Genomic DNA, 26815 nt, shown 5'->3' on the forward strand with positions numbered 1-26815 from the left:
GAAAGATAATAAAATGAAGGAGTCTGCTAAGTTATTCAACCAGGAGATGACAAAAAAAAAATTCAGCCCTATTACTAATCTGGGATGTGTGCAGTTGACATGCCAAAAACTTTGAATGGATGATGGCAGGATGGGTATCAATTTTTGCCTCTATTCCTACCATTAGCACACAATTGTCACTGTCATACAAAGTTGAGACATAGAACAAAGTACCCTCACAGCCTAATGGCAATGTGCTGAATATGCCAAATCAGATTTTGACTGAAGGGATGGATTTGTTCCATATCCACCATTATCACTGAGTTGACATTAATTTTGTTTGTAGGATTAAATGACAAATGTGCAGTAGTTTCCTGTAGGGATTTTTGGTTGGCAGAACTGGTGGTGATATGTATAGAAATGTGGCAGGCTCTAGCCAAAAATAAACAGATTGTCACATTTCATGAAAGAAGAACAAAATAGGAGTCGGAATTGAAAATTTTCTGAAACAAAACTTTTTCTGCCATTATTTCAGATTTCAAGCATCTAATAATTTGCTATTTACATCTTATAGATTATTTGCAGATAATGGAAATCAGAATCCTGTCAATTGTGAGGTAATAATGGCACTTAGGTTTGACTCCTGGGTGACAATGCATTACCAACTGAATAGCTGTATTCTGATTAGTAAGAAATAAAGCTACACACACACAAAAAAAAGCAAATTTACTGGAGGACTTTAAACAAACAAGGAGCTAAAAAAGGATCCAATTACACTTGAGGCATCAGGGTGCAAAAAAATGGTCCTAATCCTGCAGAATAACATTTCATGCACTAAGATTCATAGGTTAGTTATAACATTTTCTTTTGAAGAGTTCTTAATTCGCGTATCATTTTTTAAAAAACAAAGTAAGTAAAAACATTAGGTGCTGTCTTAAAAAGCAAGTTTTTGAGGAGTGTGTGAGAAGACAGGACATATGACTGACTACATGTCCCAATTTGGCAGAGAAGTGCTAGATTTGATGGAGAGTGAGAGAGTCCCAACTCCATTAGGATTTTGGCAAGATTAATGAGATAATCTCATTAATGAGATTAAGAGTAATGCACATTGTGGTTGTTGCCATTAGATGGGAAACTTGGCAAGTCCAATGTTCTGCATTTGTGTTCTCTCTCTGGAGCAGCCTTCGATAGTGTTATTAAGAACCATCTTCTCACCAATAAACAATTCAGCAGGTCCCTCATTCTCAGATCTCATTACAGTTTTGATGCAAAAATGGCAACGGAACCCAATTTCAGAAGGTCCATATCATAAATTTAGCAGGTGATCGATATGTCAACAAATGAACCCATATCAAAGTACATTGAAAGTTGAGGAGAGTCAAGTTAGAAAGGGTGAACACTCTGAAATGTCACAACTGTCTTTAAAAAAAACCAGAAGTGGTTATTTCAGGCTTGTCATCTCGGCTGCTGAAGGAGCTTGTCAAGGAAGGGCTATTTGTCCAATTTTCTTCTGCTGCTTCAAAGACATTTTCTTCATCAAGCTCAAAAATTGAGATGTTCAATGTTAATTACACAATGTAGAAATGTAAAGATTGCAGATACTGGAATTTTGAACAAATAATGATGATGGAGGGACTCAGCAGGCCTTGATAAAGGGTTCAACCTGAAATGTTGAGTAACTATTTCTACCCCTGGATGCTGAATGCCCGCTGAGTCCTTCCAGCTTCTCATTGTTTGCTGCTGGTTTGTTTTTAATTACACTTCCTGCACCTCAGATAACAAAGAAAGTGACCGCGACCAGTAAAACCTGGACCCAGGTATGGAATTACATGGCATAGGTGTCATTGGAATGCCAATGAATTTCTTCAAGAGAAGGTCTAAATAATTCTCCTTGATATTCCATAACATTAACATCAGATTACCTTATATACTTATTCAACTAGACACAAAGGTGCTCTTGTTACAAGAGGTCAATGGCTCGATACCTCCTTATTTCATGATGCCTTAAAACTTTTTCATTATTCACAAAGTCTGAAGTGTGAATAAATGCTTTTCATTTGCTTACTTGAAAAAAGAGCTGCAAAGGAAGGAGCCAAATGGCTTCCCAACAAATTGCCACATTATAGAGTCACCTTTCTCATCTCATCATACCCACATCCTAATCCTGATCTTCTTTGTTAAGAACTTGGATCCTGAACCTGTGTTTCTCGAAAATGCCAAAGACCCAGCAAAACTAGCTCCATTTGCAAATGATGGTCTTTCCTCTGGTACCATCTTTTCTCCCTTTCAAAACATGCTTTGAATCAAAAAAAGATTTGAGATAGAGGGCCCTTTTTAAAAAAAATTTGTCAACCTCCACTCCACTCCACCCCCCCCCCCCACCCCATAATCATCCTTGAATAGTTATCAACCTGCTCTGTTAATTTGGTTTCTTCCTGGTTTGTCAAGGTTTCTTTTTCTGCCATTATTTCAGATTTCCAGCATCTAATAATTTGCAATTTACATCTTATAGATTATTTACAGATAATGGGAATCAGAATCCTGTTAATTGTGAGGTAATAATGGCACTTAGGTTTGACTCCTGGGTGACAATGCATTACCAACTGAATAGCTGTATTCTGATTAGTAAGAAATAAAGCTACACACACAAAAAAAAGCAAATTTACTGGAGAACTTTAAACAAACAAATAAATAAATAGATGAATTATTAAACAGATATGAGTAAAGAATAAATAATATAGAAAATGTTTCAGAACTGAGAGAATTGTGCATAAAAAAAGATGGCTATTAGTAATCTCATGATCCTTAAGAACATATATACAAGCAGTTTGTCATTTGGTCCCTTATGCCTGTACTGCTATCTAGTATGGCAACTGGTTCACTTACTGCCACTTTTCTGCACAAACCCAAAATTCCCAATTCCCTTATTAACTAAAAGTTAATGTCTTGAATAAACCACACAGAGCAGAGAATGCCAAAGTTAATGAATATTAACTTATGGGTGAATAAATTCCATCCCATCTGACATGAATGGTGAATTTATTTTAAGACAGTAACTGCTTGTTCTAGACACCCTTGCCCGGGAAACACCATCCCATATCTGGCTTGTCAAGTTTCATTTTAAAAAATTGTATATTTCAACAAAATGTCTCATGTTCTTGAACTCTAGAATTTAGAGGGTCAGTGCACTTGATCTTTCCACTTTGGAAAAACTCTTATCCCAGAAATCAACCTGGTGAACCCACGTTATACTTAATTTACAACAAGATTTTTCTTCATTGTATAGGATCACTGACCTGTACCATTGATTCCAGATTCACTCTTTACTCTTGTACTCAAATGCTTTTATTATAAAGGCAACATTCAAGTTTTCCTTCCCAATTCTTTGCTGGACCTGCATGTTAATTTTCAGATTGATTGTCAGAGAACATACATGACATCACATACAACCCTGAGATCCTTTTTCCTGTGGATGAGGCAGAATTACCACTTATTTGCATTACAAAAAATATGGACTCAACATACTCATGAAAACAAATAAAGAAATGTAAATCAGACTGCAATACAGAGAGAAAAAAAACAATAAAGTGAAAGAGTCCTTAAACAAGTTCCTGATTGAATTTATTTTTGAGGAGTCTGATGGTGGGAGGGGGAGCAGCTGATCCTGAAACTGGTGGTGTGTCTTGTGGCACCTATGCCTCTTTCCTGATGAGAACATAGCATGTGCTGGGTGGTGTGGATCCTTGATGATTGCTGCTGCTCTCCGATGGCAGCATTCCCTGTAGATTATCTCAAAGGTGGGGAGGGTTGTACCCATGATGTCCTGGGAAGATAGAAAATAAAAGGCACAGTGGGCATAGAACATTGACCACATGAATTTGGGACAGACTAGAAAAAAGTTAGTTCTGAAGATGAACAATTGCAGAATTGCATTCTTATGCTAAACTTTTCAGTGATCAAAGTTAGATGAATTGCTTTATTCGATTGAAATGAAAAGTTGTACTTTGGGTTCATTATGCTTTCAATTAACAAGTATCTTGGCTGCACCATTTCATCGGATGCAAGGATCGACAACGAGATAGACAACAGGCAAATAGCGCCTTTGGAAGACTACACAAAAGAGTCTGGAAAAGCAACCAACTGAAAAACCTCACAAAGATTAGCATATACAGAGCCGTTGTCATACCCATACTCCTGTTCAGCTCCGAATCATGGGTCCTCTACCAGCATCACCTACGGCTCCTAGAACGCTTCCACCAGCGTTGTCTCCGCTCCATCCTCAACATTCATTGGAGCGACTTCATCCCTTACATCGAAGTACTCGAGATGGCAGAGGCCGACAGCATCGAATCCACGCTGCTGAAGATCCAACTGCGCTGGGTAGGTCACGTCTCCAGAATGGAGGACCATCGCCTTTCCAAGATCGTGTTATATGGTGAACTCTCCACTGGCCACCGTGACAGAGGTGCACCAAAGAAGAGGTACAAGGACTGCTTAAAGAAATCTCTTGGTGCCTGCCACATTGACCACCGCCAGTGGGCTGATATCACCTCAAACCGTGCATCTTGGCGCCTCACAGTTCGGCGGGCAGCAACCTCCTTTGAAGAAGACCGCAGAGCCCACCTCACTGACAAAAGACAAAGGAGGGAAAACCCAACACCCAACCCCAACCAACCAATTTTCCCTTGCAACCGCTGCAACCGTGTCTGCCTGTCCCGCATCGGGCATCAGCCACAAACGAGCCTGCAGCTGACGTGAACATTACCCCTCCATAAATCTTCGTCCGCGAAGCCAAGCCAAAGAAGAAAGAAGAGTTAATTGGGCTCTTGGGTTGTTTTGCTTTGCTGAAAGATGACATCTAAATCCAGACTGATCCATTTACTTAAAGGAGATTGCATCATTTTATTTTAAGTCATTATGTGCAAGGATGTTTAAATGTTAAAATGCAAGTAACACAACCAATGAAAGGAGCCAGCAGATGATAACATTCCCCAAACCATTTATTTTTGTTTAAAATGAGTGTATTTCTGAAGTTACACAAAGCAATAAATACTTTTTTTTCCAATATTCAAAGCCTTTAAAATGCCAGCAATAAATTGGAACAGTAAAACCCCTGTTACTTCAAATTCAAGCAATCAGGGAAAAAAAAAACCAGGAAAAAAAAAAATTTGAAGTTTAACATTGTAAAGGAAATTTTCTCTCAAGTAACACACATCTTTGGTGAAGATGGGAGCAAATATGCGTGAGAGGAGTGCCTTCGTTGTGCTTTGCTCATAGCAGCAGTTGAATAAAGTTGTGTTTGAATAAAATGGTGTCACCCAGGATGAAGAGCCGATTGTGAGATGCCTCTTTTAAAGTATATCCGTAGCCCTGCTTAGTAAGAGTCTTTATCTTTAAATAAGACTATCTGTAAACTTGGGGGAGGGTGATTAATTATACACAAGTTATTATCTGTCTTTCGGCCAGTTTCATGGAGGGGAAGGAACTTTGCAGATGTAGCAACTGTTAAATGTTTTCAAAGAATTTGACTGAAAATAAAGTAAAATTCTTTATATATTCATGCAGGTGAAGTTTGTTCAGTGTAAGTACTATTGTATTTTTGTATTTTAAACTATTTATTCTCAATGAAGATAAATTAGATAGGCATTATAAGAGTGAATCTCAAACAACCAGAAAACTTGCTTATCCAGCATCTACCAATACCCATAGATGCCTGATACTAGGGGTTTTACTGTGTATTGATTTAGCTAAGAAAAATGCATTAATCTGATGACTGTGCACTTAATTTTATTGTTTGTGATTTATTTTTGGATGTACTGGTCATGTATATCAAAACTCTAACGTGAAGCTGTGGTTTCAATTTTTTTTTAAAAACACACCTACACAATCAAACATGACAAGCTTATACAAAAAGGTGTCTTTGATTTAAGTGAAACAGCTGTGAAAATAAACCTTGTAGGATCAGCAAACCCAGCTGCATGGAACATTAACTGGGGAAAAGAAAAAGCATTTGGACAAAAGAGAGAATGAAAACAGGTTTGATATGCATGTCAAAACCTGACTTAGATACTTATATTAATGAAAGCAGATAGACAAGATGCGCACATATCTATGTCCCAAAATTAAGACCATTTTTAAAATAGATATCAATTTGTCATTGACTATTACTGGCATCAAAGAAGAGCCAGCCATTTTTTTTGCAATGACAAAAAGTAGCTCAAATTATCAAGTTTCTTTTCTTGCACACTTTCCTGTAACCAGCCATTTCATTTAAACAAATTCACTGTCGTTCTGCATTTTGTTGATAGCTCATTCGTGCTCTAGGCAAAGATCTATCTCTTTACTTCAAAAAAATGTTTGGATGCACTGTTAACTATCAAGAATATGTTTCTCCACCAGTTATATTTAGATAAAGTTAGATAAATATGACTTTAAGCCTAAAAATACCCCTTTAATTAATATACACCAAATATTCTTCAAAATTTTTTTTTAAATGGTTGGAAAGTTCCCCCCCACCCCCCACTGTTGTTAGAAATAAAAAGATCTCATCATATTTGGCAAAAGTTGCAAAACTTTACAAATCCTTAAAATACACAGCAATATTGCAGAATGTTGTGGGTAAGTAGCAAACAAATTCTCCTTGCTTCTGTGCAACCCACACTCATTCAAATTTTAGTCGGTAGCAAGGCCGTATTCCTCATCTTCTGTCTGGGCACCCTCCAACTGGATGGCACTAACATCAGCTTCTCTGCTTTCAGTTAAACTCTGTACTCCCCTTCTTTCCCCTGTCGCCTTTCCCCCCCCCCAGCCTCATCAAGCAAGAAAAATGCCCAACTGTAAAGGAAGAGGTTCTCTACCCTTACACCTAGAGACTGACCTTTCTGCATGCGTCATGGCCGGCTCCGAGGCGCCAATTCCAACCCTTTTCAGGGAAGGATGATCGGTAGAGCACTGCGCTCTGCTGCCTGGCTTGAATGTAAAGCTGCTGCAAGCGGCTGCTTAGCGGCAGGGTGAAGACACCGTCAGCCTGCGACCCATCTCCCTACTCACCCCTCTCCCTCCATGACCCCCTCAAGGCAGGGGCGGCAGGCAGTAGCCGTCGGGGCGGCGGGAGCCATCAAGGGGTGGCCGGTATGGGCTGTAACAGCCTCACTGGGCCACTTTGGCTTTCACCTCAAACCTTGGCAGAGCAATCGCTGTCTTCCCTACCCATAATCCATCACACAGCTGGAACTGTTATGGTAAAACACAGAGTGGTTCCAGCTACATGAGGGATTATGGATAGGGAAGATGGCCATTGCTCTGCCACGAATTTATGACGGGAAGCGCTACGGCACCAGTTGCCCCATCAGTTCCAGAGATCACTACAAGGCACCTCTTGATATGAATGCGACACTGGAGAAGCCTTTTAGAGCCGTAGTCTAAAAGGCAAGTTTTAAATTTTCAATCCGCTCTTGTAGCTGGCTCCATGCAGAGGTCTGACATGAAATGGCCTTCTGTTTTAAATGGGCACATTCTAATTCTAAGACTGTACCCTCTTGTGCTGGATTCACCTACCAAGGGAAACATCTTATTTATATCTACTATGCCAATCCTTTCAACATTTAAAATGTTTCTAAGAGATCCCCTCTCATTCTTCTATACTCCAATGAATACAGTCCAAGAACCACTAAATGTTTTTCATGTTAGCCCTGGCATTCCAGGAATCATCCTGGTAAATCTTTGAACTCTCCCCAACATCATTATATCCTTTCTAACTGCACACAGTATTCCAAATGAGGTCTCACCAGAGGCTCATCAACACCTCTTTTTTATACAGTATTCCTCTTAAAAAGAATGCCACATAACATTTGCTTTCTTTACAGCTGATCCAACCTGGTGGTTAACTTTTAGAAGATCCTGCACAAAGACCCCCAAGTCCCTTTGCACTTCTGAATTATGAATTTTCTCCCCCTCCAAATAATAATCTGCCTGCTTATTTCCTTTTCCAAAATGTACAAATGTACATTTCTCAACATTATATCTCATGTGTCATCTCCAAAGCTGTCCAAGTCTTTCTGCTGTAATGGAATATTTGGGAGATAAATTGGTAAAATTAGAGGAGGTTACATGCATATACACACTTTAAAACAGATCTTATTAGATATACTGAAGAATTCCTATTCAGTGATTTTACAGAAACTATGGAGAATGCTAAGCGCATTGCACAAGTAGGTGCTAAATTGAAATGATGTCATTACAGCAACAAGCAGGAGATGCTCTGGCTGTTAAAAGCTCTTTGCAAGGGTTTTGACAGCGTACACAGAAAGGTCACTCCTGGGTTTTTGTTTAGCTAAAGACCACAGGTTGATCAAGAAGAATGACTCCTTTAGAGAGAGAGAGAGCGAGAGATTGTGAACAGACAGCTGAAACAAGCAGGAGAAGCTTGTTGGAACTGAAACAGAAAAGCTCCAGAGCAGAGGATGGCTGGAAATGCTATCTGACTGATGTTTCTCTTGGAAGAAGGGAAACAGAAAGGAGCTCTGTGGTGACCTGAAAGAAGGAGGTTATTATCTGGAGAACCCCAATGGGGCAAGTTTCATCAGCAGGACATTGAAGTGACTAATGGTGGTACCTCAGTTGTGGAAATCCTGGAACAACAAATCTCTCTTTGCAAACCCTACGAGAACCTTCCTGAGTGGTAAACATTTACCTTTTGAGCACCAAAGCCTGATGAACTTTATACATGTTAAATTGTGTGCACAGTATAAGAATTGCCTGCAACTAGAGAACTTGGAAGAATGAGAAGTGAGATTGAACTGTGAAGCAAAGAACTTTTCTTAAATTTACACACACATCACATACACGTGCACTTAGAATTAGAAGGGGGTTAAGTTGGGTTTAGTTAAGTTAATAGAGATAAGTTAAAGTTTGATTCTGTTTTCATATTTAAAGATAATTAAAAACAATTTTTGTTTAAGTAATTACTTGTCTTGGTGAAGCCTATTGCTGCTGTGTTTTGGGGTCCTTTGGGCTCGTAACACTGCAATACTTCCTACTCCACCACCTATCTTAGTATCATCTGCAAACTTATCCATAAAATTATTCAATCCATAATCTAAATCATCAATATACTGTTACGGGTTATAATATATTTTATATTAAATATTAATAGAATGTGGGGGTTTAGTGTAGGTCATCACAAACAGGCATTAACACTTCACAAAAGAGATCCCATTTAAAATGAAAGAGCTTTCCTCAAGCTGGACACTCAGGCACCACTACCTTTGCAAAGACAGTGAGACTGCTTTGCTAAAGAATTTCAAAAGCAGGTGCAAATGGAGGAGTCTGGGCTAAAGAGGCTGCTAAGATCTTTCAAAGATTGGATCTGGAGCCTTGGGGGTCATGTGGTTTTGCAAGCAGAGGGAGAGGGAGAGGGAGAGGGAGAGGGAGAGGGAAAAACACGATTGTTTGGAGTGGCTTTTGGAGGTTGCAACATTCCAAGCTGGTTGAAAACCCCATTTTGAAGATAGGTTGTGAGTTCTGAGTTTAGCCTGTAGAAAAACCCTTGTAGTCTTTAGAAGAGGAAATGGTTGGCAAGAGTGTTTCTCCTGAAATAAGGGAAACAAGAGGAACTCTGTGGTGACCTGGAAGAAGAGGTTATCATTTGGAAAACCCACAATGGGGCAAGTTTCTTTGGCAAGACATTGAAGTACTGTTCATGGGAAATCAGTTTGTGTGTCCAATGTGCAACAAATCTCTCTCTGAAACTAACGAGGACCTTCCTGAGTGGTTACCTTTTTACTAAACTCTGGTGAAAATTCTGATTGCCTGATACCAGTGAACTTGGGAGAAGTGAGATTGGACTGTGAATCAAAAAACTTTCCTGAACATATACACATTACACACACACACACCCACCCACACCCAGATTTAACACAAACCTGGATATAATGCAATTAGCCAGTGGACATTTTTTCCCCCCTCTTTCCAGAAATTGTTTTCAGATCAAAATTGAACAGGCTGTGAGAAGATGAAAATCTTTTTCAGTGAAAGATAAGCTTTATGCACTTGTTTGTAGCTGGAAATCTCAGGAAGACAAGTTACGAACGTCACTTTGGAACGTTGAAGAAGAGGTGGGACTAAAGCCCAAAAGCATGAAGACAGCCAAAGACATCAGCCTCAATTACTCCCTGTACAAGTTGTTTGTTCAAGCACACTCAGAAGGCCTTCCAATTTCTGGGCCTATTCTCAAAGCTCAAGCTGAGAAGTTTGACCAACTGATCAATGGATAAACTTCATTGTTCAAAGCTAGCAATGGATGGCTCGACTGGTTTAAACACAGTCACGGGATTTCTCAAGCGTCAGTGTCTGGAGAAATTTGCTCAGTCGACAGTGTCGCTGACAGCGAATACCAGGCAGAACTAAAACCTCTCTTATAAGAAGGTGTCTACATCGAAGAACAAGTGTACAACTGTGATGAAACAGGCCTCTGCTACAAAGATGATGCCTATTGATGAGAGGGTTCAAACAATGCTAAGATCATGTTCATTGGAATGACCTCATCAACAACATCGAAGTACTTGAGCTGGCAGAATCCGCAAGCATCAAATCCACGCTGCTGAAGACCCAACTGTGCTGGGTGGGTCACGTCTCCAGAATGGAGGACCATCACCTTCCCAAGATCGTGTTATATGGCGAGCTCTCCACTGGCCACTGAGACAGAGGTGCACCAAAGAAGAGGTACAAGGACTGCTTAAAGAAATCTCTTGGTGTCTGCCATATTGACCACCGCCAGTGGGCTGATATCGCCTCCAACCATGCATCTTGGGGCCTCACAGTTCGGCGGGCTGCAACCTCCTTTGAAGAAGACCGCAGAGCCCACCTCACTGACAAAAGACAAAGGAGGAAAATCCCAACACCCAACCCCAACCAACCAATTTTCCCTTGCAACAGCTGCAACCGTGCCTGCCTGTTTCACATCGGACTTGTCAGTCACCAACAAGCCTGCAGCAGACGTGGACATACCCCTCCATAAATCTTCGTCCGCGAAGCCAAGCCAAAGAAGAAAAGAAAGAAGATCATGTTAACAATGTTGTTTTGTGCTAACAAGACTGGAACACATAAGTTAAAACCACTCATGATTGGCAAATTTAGTTTGCCCCACTCTTTCCACCATATCAATATGAAGTCATTACCATTCAAGTACATGCATAGCAGCAATGTTTGGATGACCAGTGTCATCTTTGAGGATTGGTTTTACATAACTTTTGTCCCTGCTGTCCGCACTCATTTGCTTAAGCAAAAGCTAAAACCCAAAGCTCTTCTTTTGTTTGACAACTGTCTCACCCACCAAGTTTCTTACCTCCAAAAGAACACTACATCTAAGATCCAGCTCCTAGATCAGGGGATCATCTCTGTGTCCAAGCAGAAATACAGGTGTGAATTAATTTGTAGAATTTTAGATGAATAAACAATGTTGGAAGACTATCTGAAAAGGATGAATGTTAAAGAAGTTTAAAGTTCTTAAAGTTAAGAAAGAGGTGGGAAGAGCTGTGCAGCAGTCAGCTCCTCACGTGTGGAAAAATGGTGGGAGAAGGGTCTGGGTCCAGCCTTTTCATCACGAAAATCCACCAAGATGATGATGAGCAAGAATTCTACGGCTTCACAGATAAAGAGGTGAATGAGGCGCAGAGGCTGTTTCAAATTAGCAGAGGATTTTCACCAGTGGTTTTCCGCTTACAATGAATATCGGACATATGAGCACCTGATGGACTCTGAAGTCGTCCATAATGTTACTATAGCACCAGTTCCCGAACCACAGGAGAATGACAATTAAGAGCCTCCACTCCCACTCCTGAAAGTGTCTGAAGCCATTGAGTACCTCGAGGCTAGCCTATGTTGGCTGGAGACCCAGGATGTGGACCATATAAAAATCCAACTCAGAAACATTTTGCTTACTGCCAGCGACCTGCTGCATTCACGCAACGAACAAACACACGATTGCTTTTTTAAGAAATAAAACGATGATTGTATGAAATAAAAATGATGATTGCAAATACAGGTGTTGTACATGTGCTCTTTATCTTTTTGTGAAAGCGCTGTTTTCGTGACCCTAATTAAGCACGACCCCACTTTTTATGTGATCTGATTTTTTTGGACCCGAACCATCGAATTATAACTGGGTCCCACTGTAATAGGGTTTAATATGACTAATGTGTTATATTATTAATAGTTATTAATAAATAGTGTTTTAAAAGAAAAAAATAACATTGCCTTGGTGAATTTCCATTATTGCTGGTCTGTGATGTAACAAATGGACCAAGTTCCTTCAGTTTATTTCACTAGTGACCTATCCCAGACACAGAACATCTTCTCACTTGTCAGGAAGATCATGCACTAAAGTGAAACCCATTTGGGAAAATTTAAGAATTTTATTAAACCAGGTCATTGGGAAACAATTGCCACCAAGTCTAGAATTGTTTCTCCTCAGAAATATTGTGGACATAGACCTAAAATTAGTAATGTTTTATAGATTTTGCAGAACTATACTACCTTTAAATTTATGTCAAAACTTCCCAGGGTTTCTTGGTGGGGATTTAGAGTTCTTTTGTTTTTCTTTTCTTTATTGTCATTCTGACAACTTTGTATGGGGAAGGGGTATATCATTATTGTTTTATTTTTGGCAATGTACTTATATTCTTCATATTTGATAACCTTGGATTTACAGGTCAATCCACTTGGAAAAGAAATCTTTTATTGCCCTTTATAAACCTACCCAACTCACTACTAATCTTGTTTGTCCCTTAATTCAGTTTCTATCCAGGCTGAGAAACATGGAGCATTAACTTAATAACTTACAGGCTCACATCCTGCAAATTAAAAGGCCCATATTACACTCCAAGTTAGAAATATCTTAACAGCTATGACAAGTTATTATACTTCTGAATTTTAGGTTTAGTCCATCAACTCAGTTTCATGCATTCCTGGATCATTCATTGCCAAATTTCCTTTCTAAATCACGGAATACTCTTTACTTCCACCACTGAATGCCCACCCTCAATGATAAATCTCCATTCAACACCAATTTGTTCAAGAAAATGTCTTCTCATTACCCAACAATTCAATTCTTGACTCTCTTAAACAGTGTTTCCTCCCCCCACCCAGAAAAATCATCATCAATGGTTTTATAAACTTTTTAAATGAAAGGTTTCAAATAAATTTGGAAAATAAAATTAATGGCATTATCTTTTTCCCTCATTTTGTTCCCCAAAATTGCTTGCAGCAACCATCTTGAAGATGATTTCTATCCTTGGGAGACTTGTCCAGACCTGGAAGGTTGTGGACAGAATCTTTGTATATCAAAGCAAATAAATTTATTACCTGCTTGGAGTGAATGTTGATAATAAAAACACATTTGGAACAAAATAATGGATATGGCTGGCTTCATCTTGTAATGTATATACTGTAGCTACAATGTGGAGGTTGAGACCAGTTTTCAACTGACCTTGTTCCCATCACTGATGGATAAGATTTGACACCAGATTCTAAAAAAAAACATGACATACCTAACTACAGCATCTTTCATCTCTCAGAAACTTTCCTATTAGATTGCAGCCACCTATAATTAAAGACATTGCCACTGGAAGCTGCTAAAAACAAGCTACTACTTGTATTTTACTTAAGTTATAATGTGATGCTATATTGATGATACAGGTTCCACAATATTTTTAGAAGGCCTTTCAAAGACAGGTAGAGGGAAAAAAATACATTCCTATTCGAATGAAGGTCTAGACTAGGAAGTTTAGGGGTATTGTCAAAAGAGGCACTTTTCAGTAATGGACAACTGAAATTAAGTGAATACTTTGAACAGTCTAGAGCAGGGGTGTCGAACTCAAATTCACAGAGGTCCAAAATTAAAAACTTGGACTAAGTCGTGGGCCAATCTAAATATTTATTGAAAATTTTCAACAACATCTGCATGTTTTCTCTTCTTTCAACATGTAAGGTTAAACTTTTTCTTATTAAAATAAATGTTTAATAATAGTTTTGGTTAAACTCTTTCCAGAAGAAGCATTAACAAATGAGAAATAAAATATTCAATAAATAATATTTCTCTATAGCCTTTAAGCTCCTTTTAAATGTATTTTTTTTCACAAGCCAACAAGTCAAAAAAAATCTTGCTTCAATGAAAATCCAATCTTTCAACTATGAACAGTCCAAAGTTAACCAAAGAAAATATTAATCCAAGCTTAGCTTGCTATTCTGTGATTTACTCTGATGCACCTGGGTCTAAACCAGATACTTGGCATCTCTTAGATGCAAGTTCATCAAACTCTGGGGTCAGAGTTTTCCTCCCACCTGTCTTGAAAGGTCCTGTTTTCTGTCTTTCGTTTGGCCATTTTTCGTAAGGGGTTTATTACGTGTGAGTTGGGCGACAGGTCGCAGATGCTAATGAGAGTAAAGAGAGGAAGTGGGGGCGATTAGCGGGCTGACGCCAACGCATTTGCAAAGCATTCTGGGATTTGTAGTATTAGCTGTGCATGCGCTATACTGGCGCGGCGGCCAGCGGGCCAGCTCTAATACATATTTGATATGATCTTGCGGGCCAAATATAATTATATCACGGGCCAAATTTGGCCCGCGGGCCTGAGTTTGAGATGTGTGGTCTAGAGAATGCAAGAGTTCATACAAGAGATAAATAAGAGGGGAAGGAGGAGGTATGAATGAGATAGTTCTAGCAGATGGTTAAGGAGAATCCCAAGAGATCCTACAAGTATGTTAAAGGTAAGGGAAGAAAATATACTCTAAAAATCAACAAGGTTGTCTTTGAATGGTATCATGGATGATGGGTGAGGTCTAAAACAAATATTTCTCATCTATATTTACTGTGGAGAAAGACATGAAAGCTGGAGAACTCATGGATGTTAATAACGATGTTGAATAGAAACTATGTTACAGAAGGAGGTGCTGGAGGTCTTAAAAGGCATAAAATGATAAAATGATGGGGCCTAACCATATTCATCTGAGGACATTATGGGATGCAAGAGAAGAAATTATATGTGCTCTGGCAGAGATATTTATATCATCATTAAGCATGGGTGGAATTCTGGCCTTGTTTGCAGCACAATACATTCAATTAGGAGATAGTGCAAGGATTGTTTTCTGAAACTGCTGCATGGTTCAGCGAGGACAGCTCATGTCACATTATTGGCACATTTTTAAAGAAGCATTTCATTTCAAAATCTGCGTCGTCAACAATAACATTTATCAAAATCTTTTTCCCACTCACTCTGGAGCATGGACCTGGACTTTGGGCTGCACAGTTGAATGTAAAATAGGAGACATTGCCTTCTCCTCCATTATAACTGCTGATAGAGTTGATCTCCCATTTTGCTGTCAGCTTCCCTGCTGAAGCAAGAAACCCTAAGTGGAAAGGTTGTCCCTATTTATGGTTCAAATGCATTTTACATATACACATTATCCACCCTCCTGCCCCTAATACAAATTTAACAACATTTTCTGCATAGATAATACAAGAATTCTGCACAAACAGGACGTTTACCAGCAGGAACATTTTTAAGTAGAATGGGAAGGAAGCAATAGTTTCAGTCAGAAATAAAATACTTTATATTAAAATGTAATCAAACAGATGCTAAAAAATATAGAAATAAGAAGATTTGATGAATCATATAACCTGCTTCTATCCAATGGCATTAGCTACAAAGAGCCATGAGGAAACGCTGCGAGTTTAAATTCAATGGACAGCCATTAGAAATCAGATTAATGAATGTTTAACGAAAGATCATATGAAAATTTATGCTCATATTGAACTTCCTATTACTGAGATAATTCAAATATTGCTAATAAAAAAGTAATAAATTATTAAAATGTTGTTTCATTTTACAGTGTGCAGATTGAATAGAACCAATTCTTTATTTACAAAATGGATGAGTTTCAGGAATAACATAGGTCAACTGAACAAAATGCAACAAGAAGTTTTTTTTTTTTTTTTTACATTGTTTTTTTAAATTTTTTATTTTTCACACCATAAATCACATTAGCCATGATATACACTTTTTCACACATATACAGTGACTTTTTCTCCCCCCCCTCCCTCCTCCCAAGCCACCCCCCCACCCCCCCCTCTCATCCATTTTAGGTATACAATCTAGGTTGCATTAAGCCAGTCAGACAATGTTGTCATTCAACAAAAATACACCAGAAATTCTACTGCAACAAGAAGTTTGATGAAAATATATTCCTATACACGGAGGGTGGTGCACTAATTCTTAAATTAAAAATCTTTGCAGGTTAAAGTCACAAATCCTAAGGGTCAATGAGCCACATTCAACAAATTTGAGAATTAATTAGATGGAACAAGTAGCAACCATTAAAAGTTCAAAACTTAATACTTTCTTCCTTGAAGCTGCACATCATCAATGTAAAGACTATCTGCTAAGCTTCGGAACCAAGGTACGTTTTCCTAAATGAATTTTGTGCAAGATATGCTGGCATACCACATTACATAACTACTGATGGACAGTCGGGAATTGAGATTGAGAGATAGATTAGCTTCTAACATCAACTGCAAACCAATAAACACCCACAGCCACCTTGTTTAATTTTTGACAAGCCATCTCATGCAAGGATTCTACGACATTCTCCCATTTCCTCCTTCTCGGTTGTACTTTTTCTGATGATGAGACTTTCCATGCAAGTACCTCTAAAATGTCTTCCTCTCCTTTATCATTTTTAACAAAGCAATCGACTACATCTCAACCATTTCCCAAGTCTCTTCTCTCAACCCTCTCCTCATGAACACACCAAATGTAGAACTTCCTCAGTCCTTACTTTCTAGCCTACCAGCTTCAGCATTCAATAGATCATTCTCTACAACTTCTTTCTGGCACGTTCAAAAGAAATTCCACTCCTCAGCACACATCTTGCCCTTCTTCCCTTTCAACATTTTAGAGGCATTTCCTTTGTGATTCCCTGGTCCACTCTTGACAGAAATATAATTCAGACAATTGATTTTTCCTTCAATTCCTTTCATTGTTTTATTATGACAAAACGTCAGTTAATAGACAATAACAGCCTTTTATAGATTTAGGGTGAGTGTGTGCAATGTTTGTATTTGCATGTTTATGGGTCAAACTCCAAGTCAGAAAATTCATTGTTTTGCTTCAGCATCACAGTGCAAACATTCATATAAATCACCTTACAACAATAAACAAAGTCAAAGTACGGCAGTGTCCTTGGTTCATTGATTATTCAGGAACCTGATGGCAGAGGGGAAGAAGCTGTCCTTGAGCCGCTGAGTGCTCATCTTTAGGCTCCTGCACCATTTTCCTGATGGCAGCAGAGTGAAAATGGCATCACCAGGGAGGAGGAGGTCCTTGAGGATAGAGGCTGCTTTCTTAAGACACCACCTCTTGTAGAGATCCTCAATGGAGTGATGACTGGTGCCCAAGATGTCATAGTTGACAACCCTTTGGAGCTTTTCCTTGTCCTGAGCATTGGCATCTGTGTACCAGACAGTGATGCAACCAGCCAGAATGCTCCCCACGGTACACCTGCACAAGTTTATGAGAGTCTTTAGTGACATACCGAATCTCCTCAAACACCTCACAAAGTAAACATCAACTTATTCCACAGATTATTGTTGCTCTAGATCAGCCATTCTCAGCTGGGGCCCAACAGTCCCCTAGGGGCCACAGACCATGCAAGTAAAAGCCTTGTTTTATTTTCACCTCACATAACATGAATTTTTTTTAAATGCTTTTTTATGTAGTCTGTCAGAGAGAAGTATAGAAGAATCTAAAACTTACCTGCTTACAGAGAAGGGTGCCCATAAACTTTGAGCTGAGTCTTCGGGGAGCCATGGCTGGAAAAGAGTTGAGAATGGCTGCTCTAGATTTCAGCATTTGCAGTCTTCTGCATGTTTCCAAGCACACACCACGTATTGTGTGAATGGCAGAAATGCTCCACCTTATAAACTGGTCTGTCAGGTACACAATGCAGAGCCTGTAGAAAAGTCTGCAGTTACCATATCGGTGGTTGGGTAAAGGCAGAGGGAGAAGGAGTGGGTGTGTGTGTGAATCTCTAAGAAACGGGGCATGAACAACTGATCTACTTACAAAGATTTAACAGATGGAATGAGTGGAGGAGAAGATGGGGTATTCAAAACTTGGTGGGCAGTCTTTAAAGAATTTGACTGTCCTGGATGAAGTTCCATTTTAAATTTTACCCATGAGTTGAGGTGTAGTCGCTAACGGACTGTTGCAGAGCCAAAAACCTGATTCTGAATGTTAATAAAATACAAGAGATGGTTGTCGACTTCAAGAGAGCCTGGGGGAATCACAGTCTGCTGACCATTGATAGGTCGACCATTGAGGTCGTCAAGAGTATCAAGTTCCTTGGAGTGCATTTGGCAGAGAATCTCAGCTGGTCCCTTATCACCAGCTCCATTGCCAAGAAAGCCCAGCAGTGCCTCTACTTCCTGTGATGGCTGAGGAAAGTTCATCTCCCATCCTCCATTCCTCACTACATTCTACAGAGGATGTATTGAGAACATCCTGAGCAAATGCAACACCACCTCTGACCCTGCAGAGGATAGTGAAGTCAGTGAAAAAGATCACTGGGGACTTTCTTCCTACCATGAGGGACATCTACACCACTCAATGCAGGCGAAAGGCAATAAACATTGTGAAAGACTCCACACACCCCTCACGTAAACTGTTCTCTCTTCTGCATCTGGTAGGAGGTACTATAGCACTCGGGCTCTTACATCCAGATTGGGCAAGTTTTTTTCCACCCAAGCCATCAGGCTCCTGAATTCCCAGAATATATGTGGATAATGTACCATGGACCTATACTGTATAGGTCTTAATATTTTAATATTTCAATGTGTTTAACTTCTATTCTAACTTATAATTATGTTCCTGGGGAAATGCTATCTCATCTTTCAACATGTGTGCATGGTATGAACGATAAATAAAGATGACAATAACTTCGGAGGGAAGGGGATTAGGACTGCCAATTATGACCCATTTTTCAAGCCATAACCAAAGATTATAATGGACTCCTATAGACAATTTGGTTGATATCAGATAAAATCATGGCATTTAAAACTAATAATCAATTTGAAGAAAATGTCTATTAACCTGACACTGTTGAGTTACTGGCTTACCTTAAAGTCCTGCATTTCTGGGCATTCAGTTTCAGTGAGAGGCACTTAGATGTACAAGGTTAACCTACATGTTGTTGCTTGCCAGTTGATCCTACAGATGGAAAAGTTTTCAAGTGTCTATGGATGATCTCTTTTGATAACATGGCTAACATACATTAAGCCCCCAAAACAGATTTGAGAACTTGATTACATTGCACTCGCTCAACTTTATGAAAGCAACATAACAAATTCTTGCGGCGCACCGAAGTGTAACCAGCACTTTTCAATATAATATTACCATAGAAAGGAAAGTCAATTTTATGAGTGGCTACCATGAAACCACTTGCTTGCAATCAAAGAGGGGATATACTGTAACTGCAACGGTCAGAAGCACAGATTCTATTAACGAAGTTGACATGGGTAACAAGAGTAGAAAAAAAAGGTTTTGTGATTCCTGGATTCCATCCTGTAAGGGAAAAGTACAGAGAAAGGGAGATTACCTATTTCCACAAAGGCCAGTACTGCAAAAAGAGTGACAGAAAACTCTGAGAGTCAATATTTCCTGAAGAAAATATTCTTCTTGGGGGGGAGTCACGTGTTGGAGTAGTGGCCGGACGGTGAACTCCAGCCCTCTCCAGAAAAGTCAGAAAAAACAAAGCAAAACACAAAGGCACAAAAATAAAAATCAAAGTAAAGTGAGTATAAAGGTGGAAAGAAGATGGCGACGAAAGAAGAAAAGTCGAAACCAACGGTAAGAAGAGAGGAAGAGAAGACAACGGAAGATGAAGGAAAAGGCCTTACCTGTTCGAAGAGGCCCGCGGTGGAGAGAGAAACCCGCTCCCTCAGGTCGGTAGAAAGTGGACTACAAAAATGGCTCGCTGAGCCGAGTAAAAGTGCGCAACCGCGCATGCGCAATGCGCATGAAAAAAAACACACCGACGAGAGGGGTGACCAGCTGGGGAGTCAATCTCCACAGCCGGCAATGACAGCTGCAGAACATCTGCAGCAAGAGGAGAACATAGAAGACAACGAAAACAAGAAAGAAGAGAAGAAAAGGGCAACAAAGAAACAACAGATGGCCAACCCAGAGGAAGAAGAGGAAGAGGAAGAGTACAGTGAAATAGAAGAAGGGAAAGGCAAGATAAAGGATATACTTTCTCTTATTAAAGAATACATGGAGTCATTTAAAGAATGGCAAGCGCAAGAATTTAATGATTTAAGAAGAAGAATAAACAATACAGAAGAGAAAATGAATAAAATAGATATGACCTTATCAGAAATGGGAAAAAGAATGGACAAGGTGCAAGAACAAGAAACAGCAGTAGAAATGGAGGTGGAGGACTTAAAAAAGAAATTAGAGGAATCTAATAAAAAAGTTAAAGAGACACAAGAACTGTTAGCTCAGAAAATAGATATAATGGAAAATTATAACAGAAGAAATAACATAAAGATAGTGGGCCTTAAGGAAGATGAAGAAGGCAAGAATATGAGAGAATTTATAAAAGATTGGATCCCTAGGATCCTAGGATGTCCAGAACTACAGCAAGAAATGGAAATAGAAAGGGCACATAGAGCATTGGCCTTTAAACCACAATCACAACAAAAGCCAAGATCTGTTTTAGTAAAATTCCTAAGATATACTACAAGAGAAAAGGTACTGGAGAAAACAATGGAAAAAGTAAGAGAGGACAATAAGCCACTGGAGTACAAAGGGCAAAAAATCTTCATTTATCCAGATATAAGTTTTGAACTCCTGAAAAAAAGAAAGGAGTTCAATACAACAAAGGCGATTTTATGGAAGAAAGGGTATAAATTTATACTAAAGCATCCAGCGATATTGAAAATATTTATTCCAGGACAACAAAACAGACTATTCTCGGATCCAGAGGAAGCACGAAAATTTGCAGAACAATTACAAAATAGACTGAGAGATGAAGACGTGTAACGAGAGTACAAAAGACTGCGAACTAAAAAGACATAAGTTTTGAACTCCTGAAGAAGAGGAAGGAGTTCAAAACATTGAAAACGATCTTATGGAAAAAAACTATTCTCGGATCCAGAGGAAGCAAGGAAATTTGCAGAACAACTACAAAACAAACAGAGAGATGAAGACATGTAATAAGAGTAAAAATGACCACGATTTATATGTATGTGGGTAAAGAGGTATATGTGTGTATATGTATAATGTGCATACATGAATGTATCCGTATTTAGAGGAAAATATAGATAGTATAGACAAGAATTAATAAGGGAAGGAAAAGGAATAGAGGGAATAAGGAGGGAATTAAAAGAGTGACCTTTGTCACATATGAAAAGTGAAATCTTTTCTGGGGGGGCTGGGTGGGGGGGGTGGTACGGTCACTGCAAAATCAACTGACGCTTGCGAGTGAATTCGCAAATCCAAATGGAGAGGGGAGATGTGGTTGTCCGACAAGGGATAAAGGACAACTCAGGAGGGGAAGGGGGGATTGGGGCTAAAGAAGTTTTAAATAGGAGAATAAGGAAAATGTTTGATGTTTTAGGAATGTTGTCTTATAAAGGATTCAAAACAAGAAAACAGAAATGGATAAGAAGGAAAGGTAATGATGGAGAAACGGAAAGGGAAGATAAACAAAGTATAAAATGGCTACGTTGAACTATATGACTTTAAATATTAATGGAATACATAACCAAATTAAAAGGAAGAAACTGCTAAATTTACTGAAAAAAGAAAAAATTGATATAGCATTTGTGCAAGAAACACATTTAACTGAATTGGAGCATAAGAAATTAAAGAGAGATTGGATAGGACACGTAACAGCAGCATCGTATAATTCAAAAGCAAGAGGAGTAGTTATATTAATTAGTAAAAATGTGCCATTTAAAATAGAAGAGGAAATAATAGATCCAGCAGGGAGATATGTAATGATAAAATGTCAGATATATTCGGAGTTTTGGAATCTACTCAATGTATATTCACCTAACGAAGAAGATCAAAAGTTTATGCAAGATATCTTTTTGAAGATAGCAGATACGCAAGGGAACATATTAATAGGAGGGGATTTCAACCTGAATTTGGATTCAAATATGGACAAAACTGGGAAAAAAATTAACAGAAAGGACAAAGTAACCAAATTTATAATTAAATCGTTGGAAGAAATGCAACTTTTGGATATATGGAGGAAACAACATCCAAAGGAAAAGGAATATTCATATTACTCGGCTAGACATAAAACATACTCAAGAATAGACCTATGTTTGTTATCAGCTCGTATGCAAGATAGAGTAAAAAAAAACAGAATATAAAGCTAGAATACTATCGGACCATTCACCCTTAATATTGACAGTAAAGTTAGAGGACATCCCTCCAAGAATGTATAGATGGAGATTAAACCCCATGTTACTTAAAAGGCAGGATTTTAGATAATTTATTGAAAAACAAATTAAAACGTATTTTGAAATAAATACGGAATCAGTGGAAGATAAGTTTATACTATGGGATGCAATGAAAGCATTCATTAGAGGGCAAATAATAAGTTATGTAACCAAGATGAAGAAGGACTATAATCAGGAAACAGAGCAGTTGGAAAGGGAAATAGTAAATATAGAAAAAGAATTAGTAATTAAGGAAGATATCACTAAAAGAAGAGAATTGGCGGATAAAAAAAATAAAATATGAAACACTACAAACATATAAGGTGGAGAAAAATATAGTGAAGACAAAACAGAAATATTATGAACTAGGTGAAAAAACGCACAAAATCCTAGCATGGCAGCTTAAGACAGAACAAGCTAAGAAAATGGTATTGGCATCAAGGAAAAAAGACAAACAAATTACATATAATCCAAAAGAAATTAAGGAAAACTTTAGAGAATTCTATGAACAATTATACCGAACTGAAAACGAAGGGAAAGAAGGGAAAATAGATGAATTTCTGACTAAATCCGAACCCTTTTCTTTGGAATATTTTATTTTGAATTTTTCAAGTCATAAATATGTCCGTATTCAAAATTCATTGTACAATATAATTACATGTAAACCATGTTACATGTTGACATTAAAATGAAAATCTAATCTACCCCACCCACCTTCCTGTACCCCCTCCAAAAAAAAATTAATGAATCCCCCAAAAAAGAATAAAGCAAGAAAATACCATCCAAACCAGAAGGATCTAATTTTCCTGACTTTACCAGATCCAAGGGGCATTAGTGTGGGATTCAAGAATATACAAAGGTAACCTAAAATTTAATTAAAACCTATAATTACCATATTCTAAAGAAAAATATTATCTCTTATTATTGCATATCACCCCTTTTGTTCCCCCCCCATACCACACACCCTTCAGAGACCTAATTTCCTTCCCTCAAAGATAGGACCCAGTACCGACACTTCCCAAGAAAAACGTATGAAAAGAGAAAAGAAAGTACCATTACTAAATGGTAAAAACCCTCCCTTTAGAGTAAAATAGATTAAACACCACCCCCCTCTATTATACGGGTAGTGAGAAAACCCACCAACACGCATGTATAGATTCTGGAAGTGAATCTCCCGAACTCCCGGGCAAAACAATTTCAGAACATTTTACTTCCCCCCCCCCGCCAAAGGATTAATATCAAACAAATACAAATATACAGAAAGAAAAAATGTCATTATTCAAATTTTAAAAGTCAAATTCAAAGAAGTTCTCTCATTCTCTTTCAGTTTTCTTCAAAGTTGGTAGCTTGTTCGCAAAGTTCTTTGCTACTTCAATAACAGTAAAAAACTTATTTTGTCCATTTGGCATCATCATTTTCAAACTGGCTGATTGATGCAACAGATTTGTAACCGTTTCCCCCCCCCCCCCCCGAAGGGTGGTCTTCAGTGGATTAAATTCCCCTCTGCGCATTAATAGCACAGCACTTGTGTCTGGAATAAAACAAAATGTTTTTACACATTCAATTTCCAGTGGGTTTCCTTCTCTCTCCTTGATCTTTTACACTGCAGCTCTTAATATTCTTTCACGATCCTTAAATATCATGAATTTAATTAATAAAGAGCGTGAGTTTTGATCCATTCCTGGATGTGAAAGGGGGGGGGGGGGGGGGAAATCTAATATGCCTTCTCGATTTCTATATTTCCTCTGTCATTTGTACTCCCAGGACTTTAGGTAGCCATTCATGAAAGAAGCAGATGGGATTTGCCTCTGAGTCCCACTATTTTAGCATTGTTATGTCTACTAAAATTTTATAAGGAATGCATCTTTTCCCATATTTTTGCTTTTTCTGTTGCCCATTTATTTTATTCTTTTTCCACATTAACCACTCTTTCCATTGTTTCATCCACCTTTTACCTTCACTTCCGTCACTCTTTCATTTAAGATCCCAATTTCTGCCTCTAACCTGGCCACGACTTTTAAAATATGATCCAGTTTTTCAAAAACTTGTGTTCTGATCTTGCATTATATCTTCAATAGCACATGTTTCTTTAGCTTGTACTATAAATTTCTTAACTTCACTCACTGGTTTAACATTTACCAATTCATCCTCTTCCTCTGTACTTTGGTCGACTTCCAAGTCACCATTTTGGGAGAGAGCTCCTTCTTTTTTCTGCCAGTGCTCCTTCACATCGCACATGTGCACAACAGCATGCATGCTCAGTCTCCTCTTTTCCCCTTCCAGAGCATTGTTCCACCATTCCTCCCAGGCATTGAGCTGTCTCCATGGGGGGGGGGGGGGTAGCAGGACAAGCTACAACCCCCGGCTTCTTCCTGTAGTTAGGCCCTTTTCTGTAGAAAAACTCCACTTCCAGCTGGGAGCTCAAGGTCGCCGACAATTGCTGATTCTTCTTCGACATCTTTACTATAAAGGTAAATTCTTCCTGTTTGAGTTGCTGTTAATTATTTTATTTATCCTTATTTTATAATTACCCGGGAGCTTTGTGAGGCACCTCCGTCCTCCTCTACATCACATGACATTCCCCCCACCCCACCGTCAAACCTGCAGACAAGGGTAGCACTGTTGTGGTCTGGTGTACTGACCTCTATCTGGGTGAAATCAGATGAAAACTCCTCTTACTTACTTACCCCTCCAACAAAACCCCACCAAAACTCTTCAGACTGAGACCACCTGTAAATTGGAGAAACAACACCTCATCTTCCGACTGGGCACCCTCCAACCAGATGGCATTAATATCGACTTCTCTGGCTTTCGTTAAACTACACCCCCCCCCCCCCACTTTCTTCCAGTCGCCTTCCGCTAGCTCTGTCTCTCCCTTCCGTCTCCTTTCGCATAAACATGATAAATTCTTACCATGCCCTTATTAACACCATTTGGTGGTCTGGATTCCTCCCCCAGCCAGCTTTGCCTGAATTCTGAGACTTTAAGATTTCCTGCTTCTGGCTAAATTTGCTTATTCCTTGAAGAAGAGATCAGGCCCGAAGAACTGGCAATACATCTTTGTCTCCTATCGACGCTGAAAAGACCGGCTGAGTTCCTCCATCATTTTGTGTTTTTTTTTAAAGAACTTTGAAAAAACTCTAGTCAATGTTGTACAAAATCTAGCAGTTGATGATGCACACAGCAAGTTGTCAGAAATAGCTCATCTATTTCAATTATGGCATTTGAGAAATAAATATTGGTCAAAGCATCTGAGAAAACCTATCAGATCATTTTGATCATACAGCATGAAAACAGGCCCCTTGGTCCACTGCATCAAGACTCACTTTCAAGCACCCATTTGCACTAATCCAGGGGTCTCCAAAGTGGTCAATATTGACCCCCCAGGGGTCAATGGAACCATCCAAGAGGGTTTACAACACCAGGGGGGGGGAGGAGGGGGAAAGAGGAGGAGTCCACTTAAAATAGCACCTCCACACCCTCCCCAACCGTCCAGCACAGGGGGTGGGGGAGGCTTATCTGCCATGAACATTCATGCACCGTTGTCACGTTTCCCCCCCCCCCCCCATCATGCATGGGAAGCAAAGTGCTTCATTTTGATTGTGACGGTCATGTCTCTGATGTTGCTTGGGAGGCTTCTTCAATAACTTAGAGATGCAAGATTCAAATAACAGGAGATTTTACTTACTGATGCCTTCCACCATCTCAAGAAACTGTTCATACACACTCCTATACATATACATAGCCCCACAGTGGTGCACTACAGTTACTACAGTGAGAAGGGTGTATTCTTACGTGGTTACAAAATAGTTCACATTATCCTGACTAAACAAGTGACTTAACAGTGAAGGTCACTTGGAGAGACTGGTGCCAGGGTCTTAGAAGCTTCATGGAGGCCATCCAGTTTGAGTCTTGCCTATAAGAGGACCAGGAGTGTTATGACTACAGCTTGTGTGGATGGACATTTCTTCAAAGGCAACGCAAGGAGAATTCATGAGTCTGTAGCAGACACAACTCCAGTCTCCCCATCAGTTCATCATTAATTCAGGGCATCAAATTTCAAAGGCCTACACTTCAACCCCGAAATTAAAAGACCGAACTTTGAAGTAATTTTCTAGATTTTAGCCTGGACTATAATGGTTTTGGTACATCACACACACATTAGTACACCTGCACCTAGTTGAGGATAGTTCATTGTCTATTGCTGCTTGTTATGCATGGCTTATAACAAGAGCCAAAATAGAATCCAGAACTTGGAGCTAGGCATGGTTCAGGAAAGTAGATATTTATTTGCCAAACTTCAAATCTCTGTATTAAATTATTTTGCAATTT

At 39.0% G+C, this 26815-nt stretch overlaps 1 protein-coding gene across 16 annotated transcripts in view; it reads right to left on the bottom strand.

Annotated features, from left to right (window-relative positions):
- The window catches only part of reps2 (RALBP1 associated Eps domain containing 2), a 185784-nt gene that overhangs the window by 150735 nt on the left and 8234 nt on the right, over nucleotides 1–26815 (bottom strand). Inside the window, exon 1 of one of the 16 annotated variants that reach the window (XM_069889879.1) lies at nucleotides 3276–3349. The exons of 14 other annotated variants lie outside the window; for them this stretch is intronic. In XM_069889879.1, coding sequence (XP_069745980.1) covers nucleotides 3276–3284 — 9 coding nt within the window. In that variant the 5' untranslated portion in view covers nucleotides 3285–3349. Of the gene's footprint in view, nucleotides 1–2390; nucleotides 2484–3275; nucleotides 3350–26815 lie in introns of those variants that run through there. One more of the 16 variants, XM_069889877.1, reaches the window with a different exon arrangement.

The sequence above is a fragment of the Narcine bancroftii genome, chromosome 7 (genome assembly GCF_036971445.1).
Source record: "Narcine bancroftii isolate sNarBan1 chromosome 7, sNarBan1.hap1, whole genome shotgun sequence".
Lineage (NCBI taxonomy): Eukaryota > Metazoa > Chordata > Chondrichthyes > Torpediniformes > Narcinidae > Narcine > Narcine bancroftii.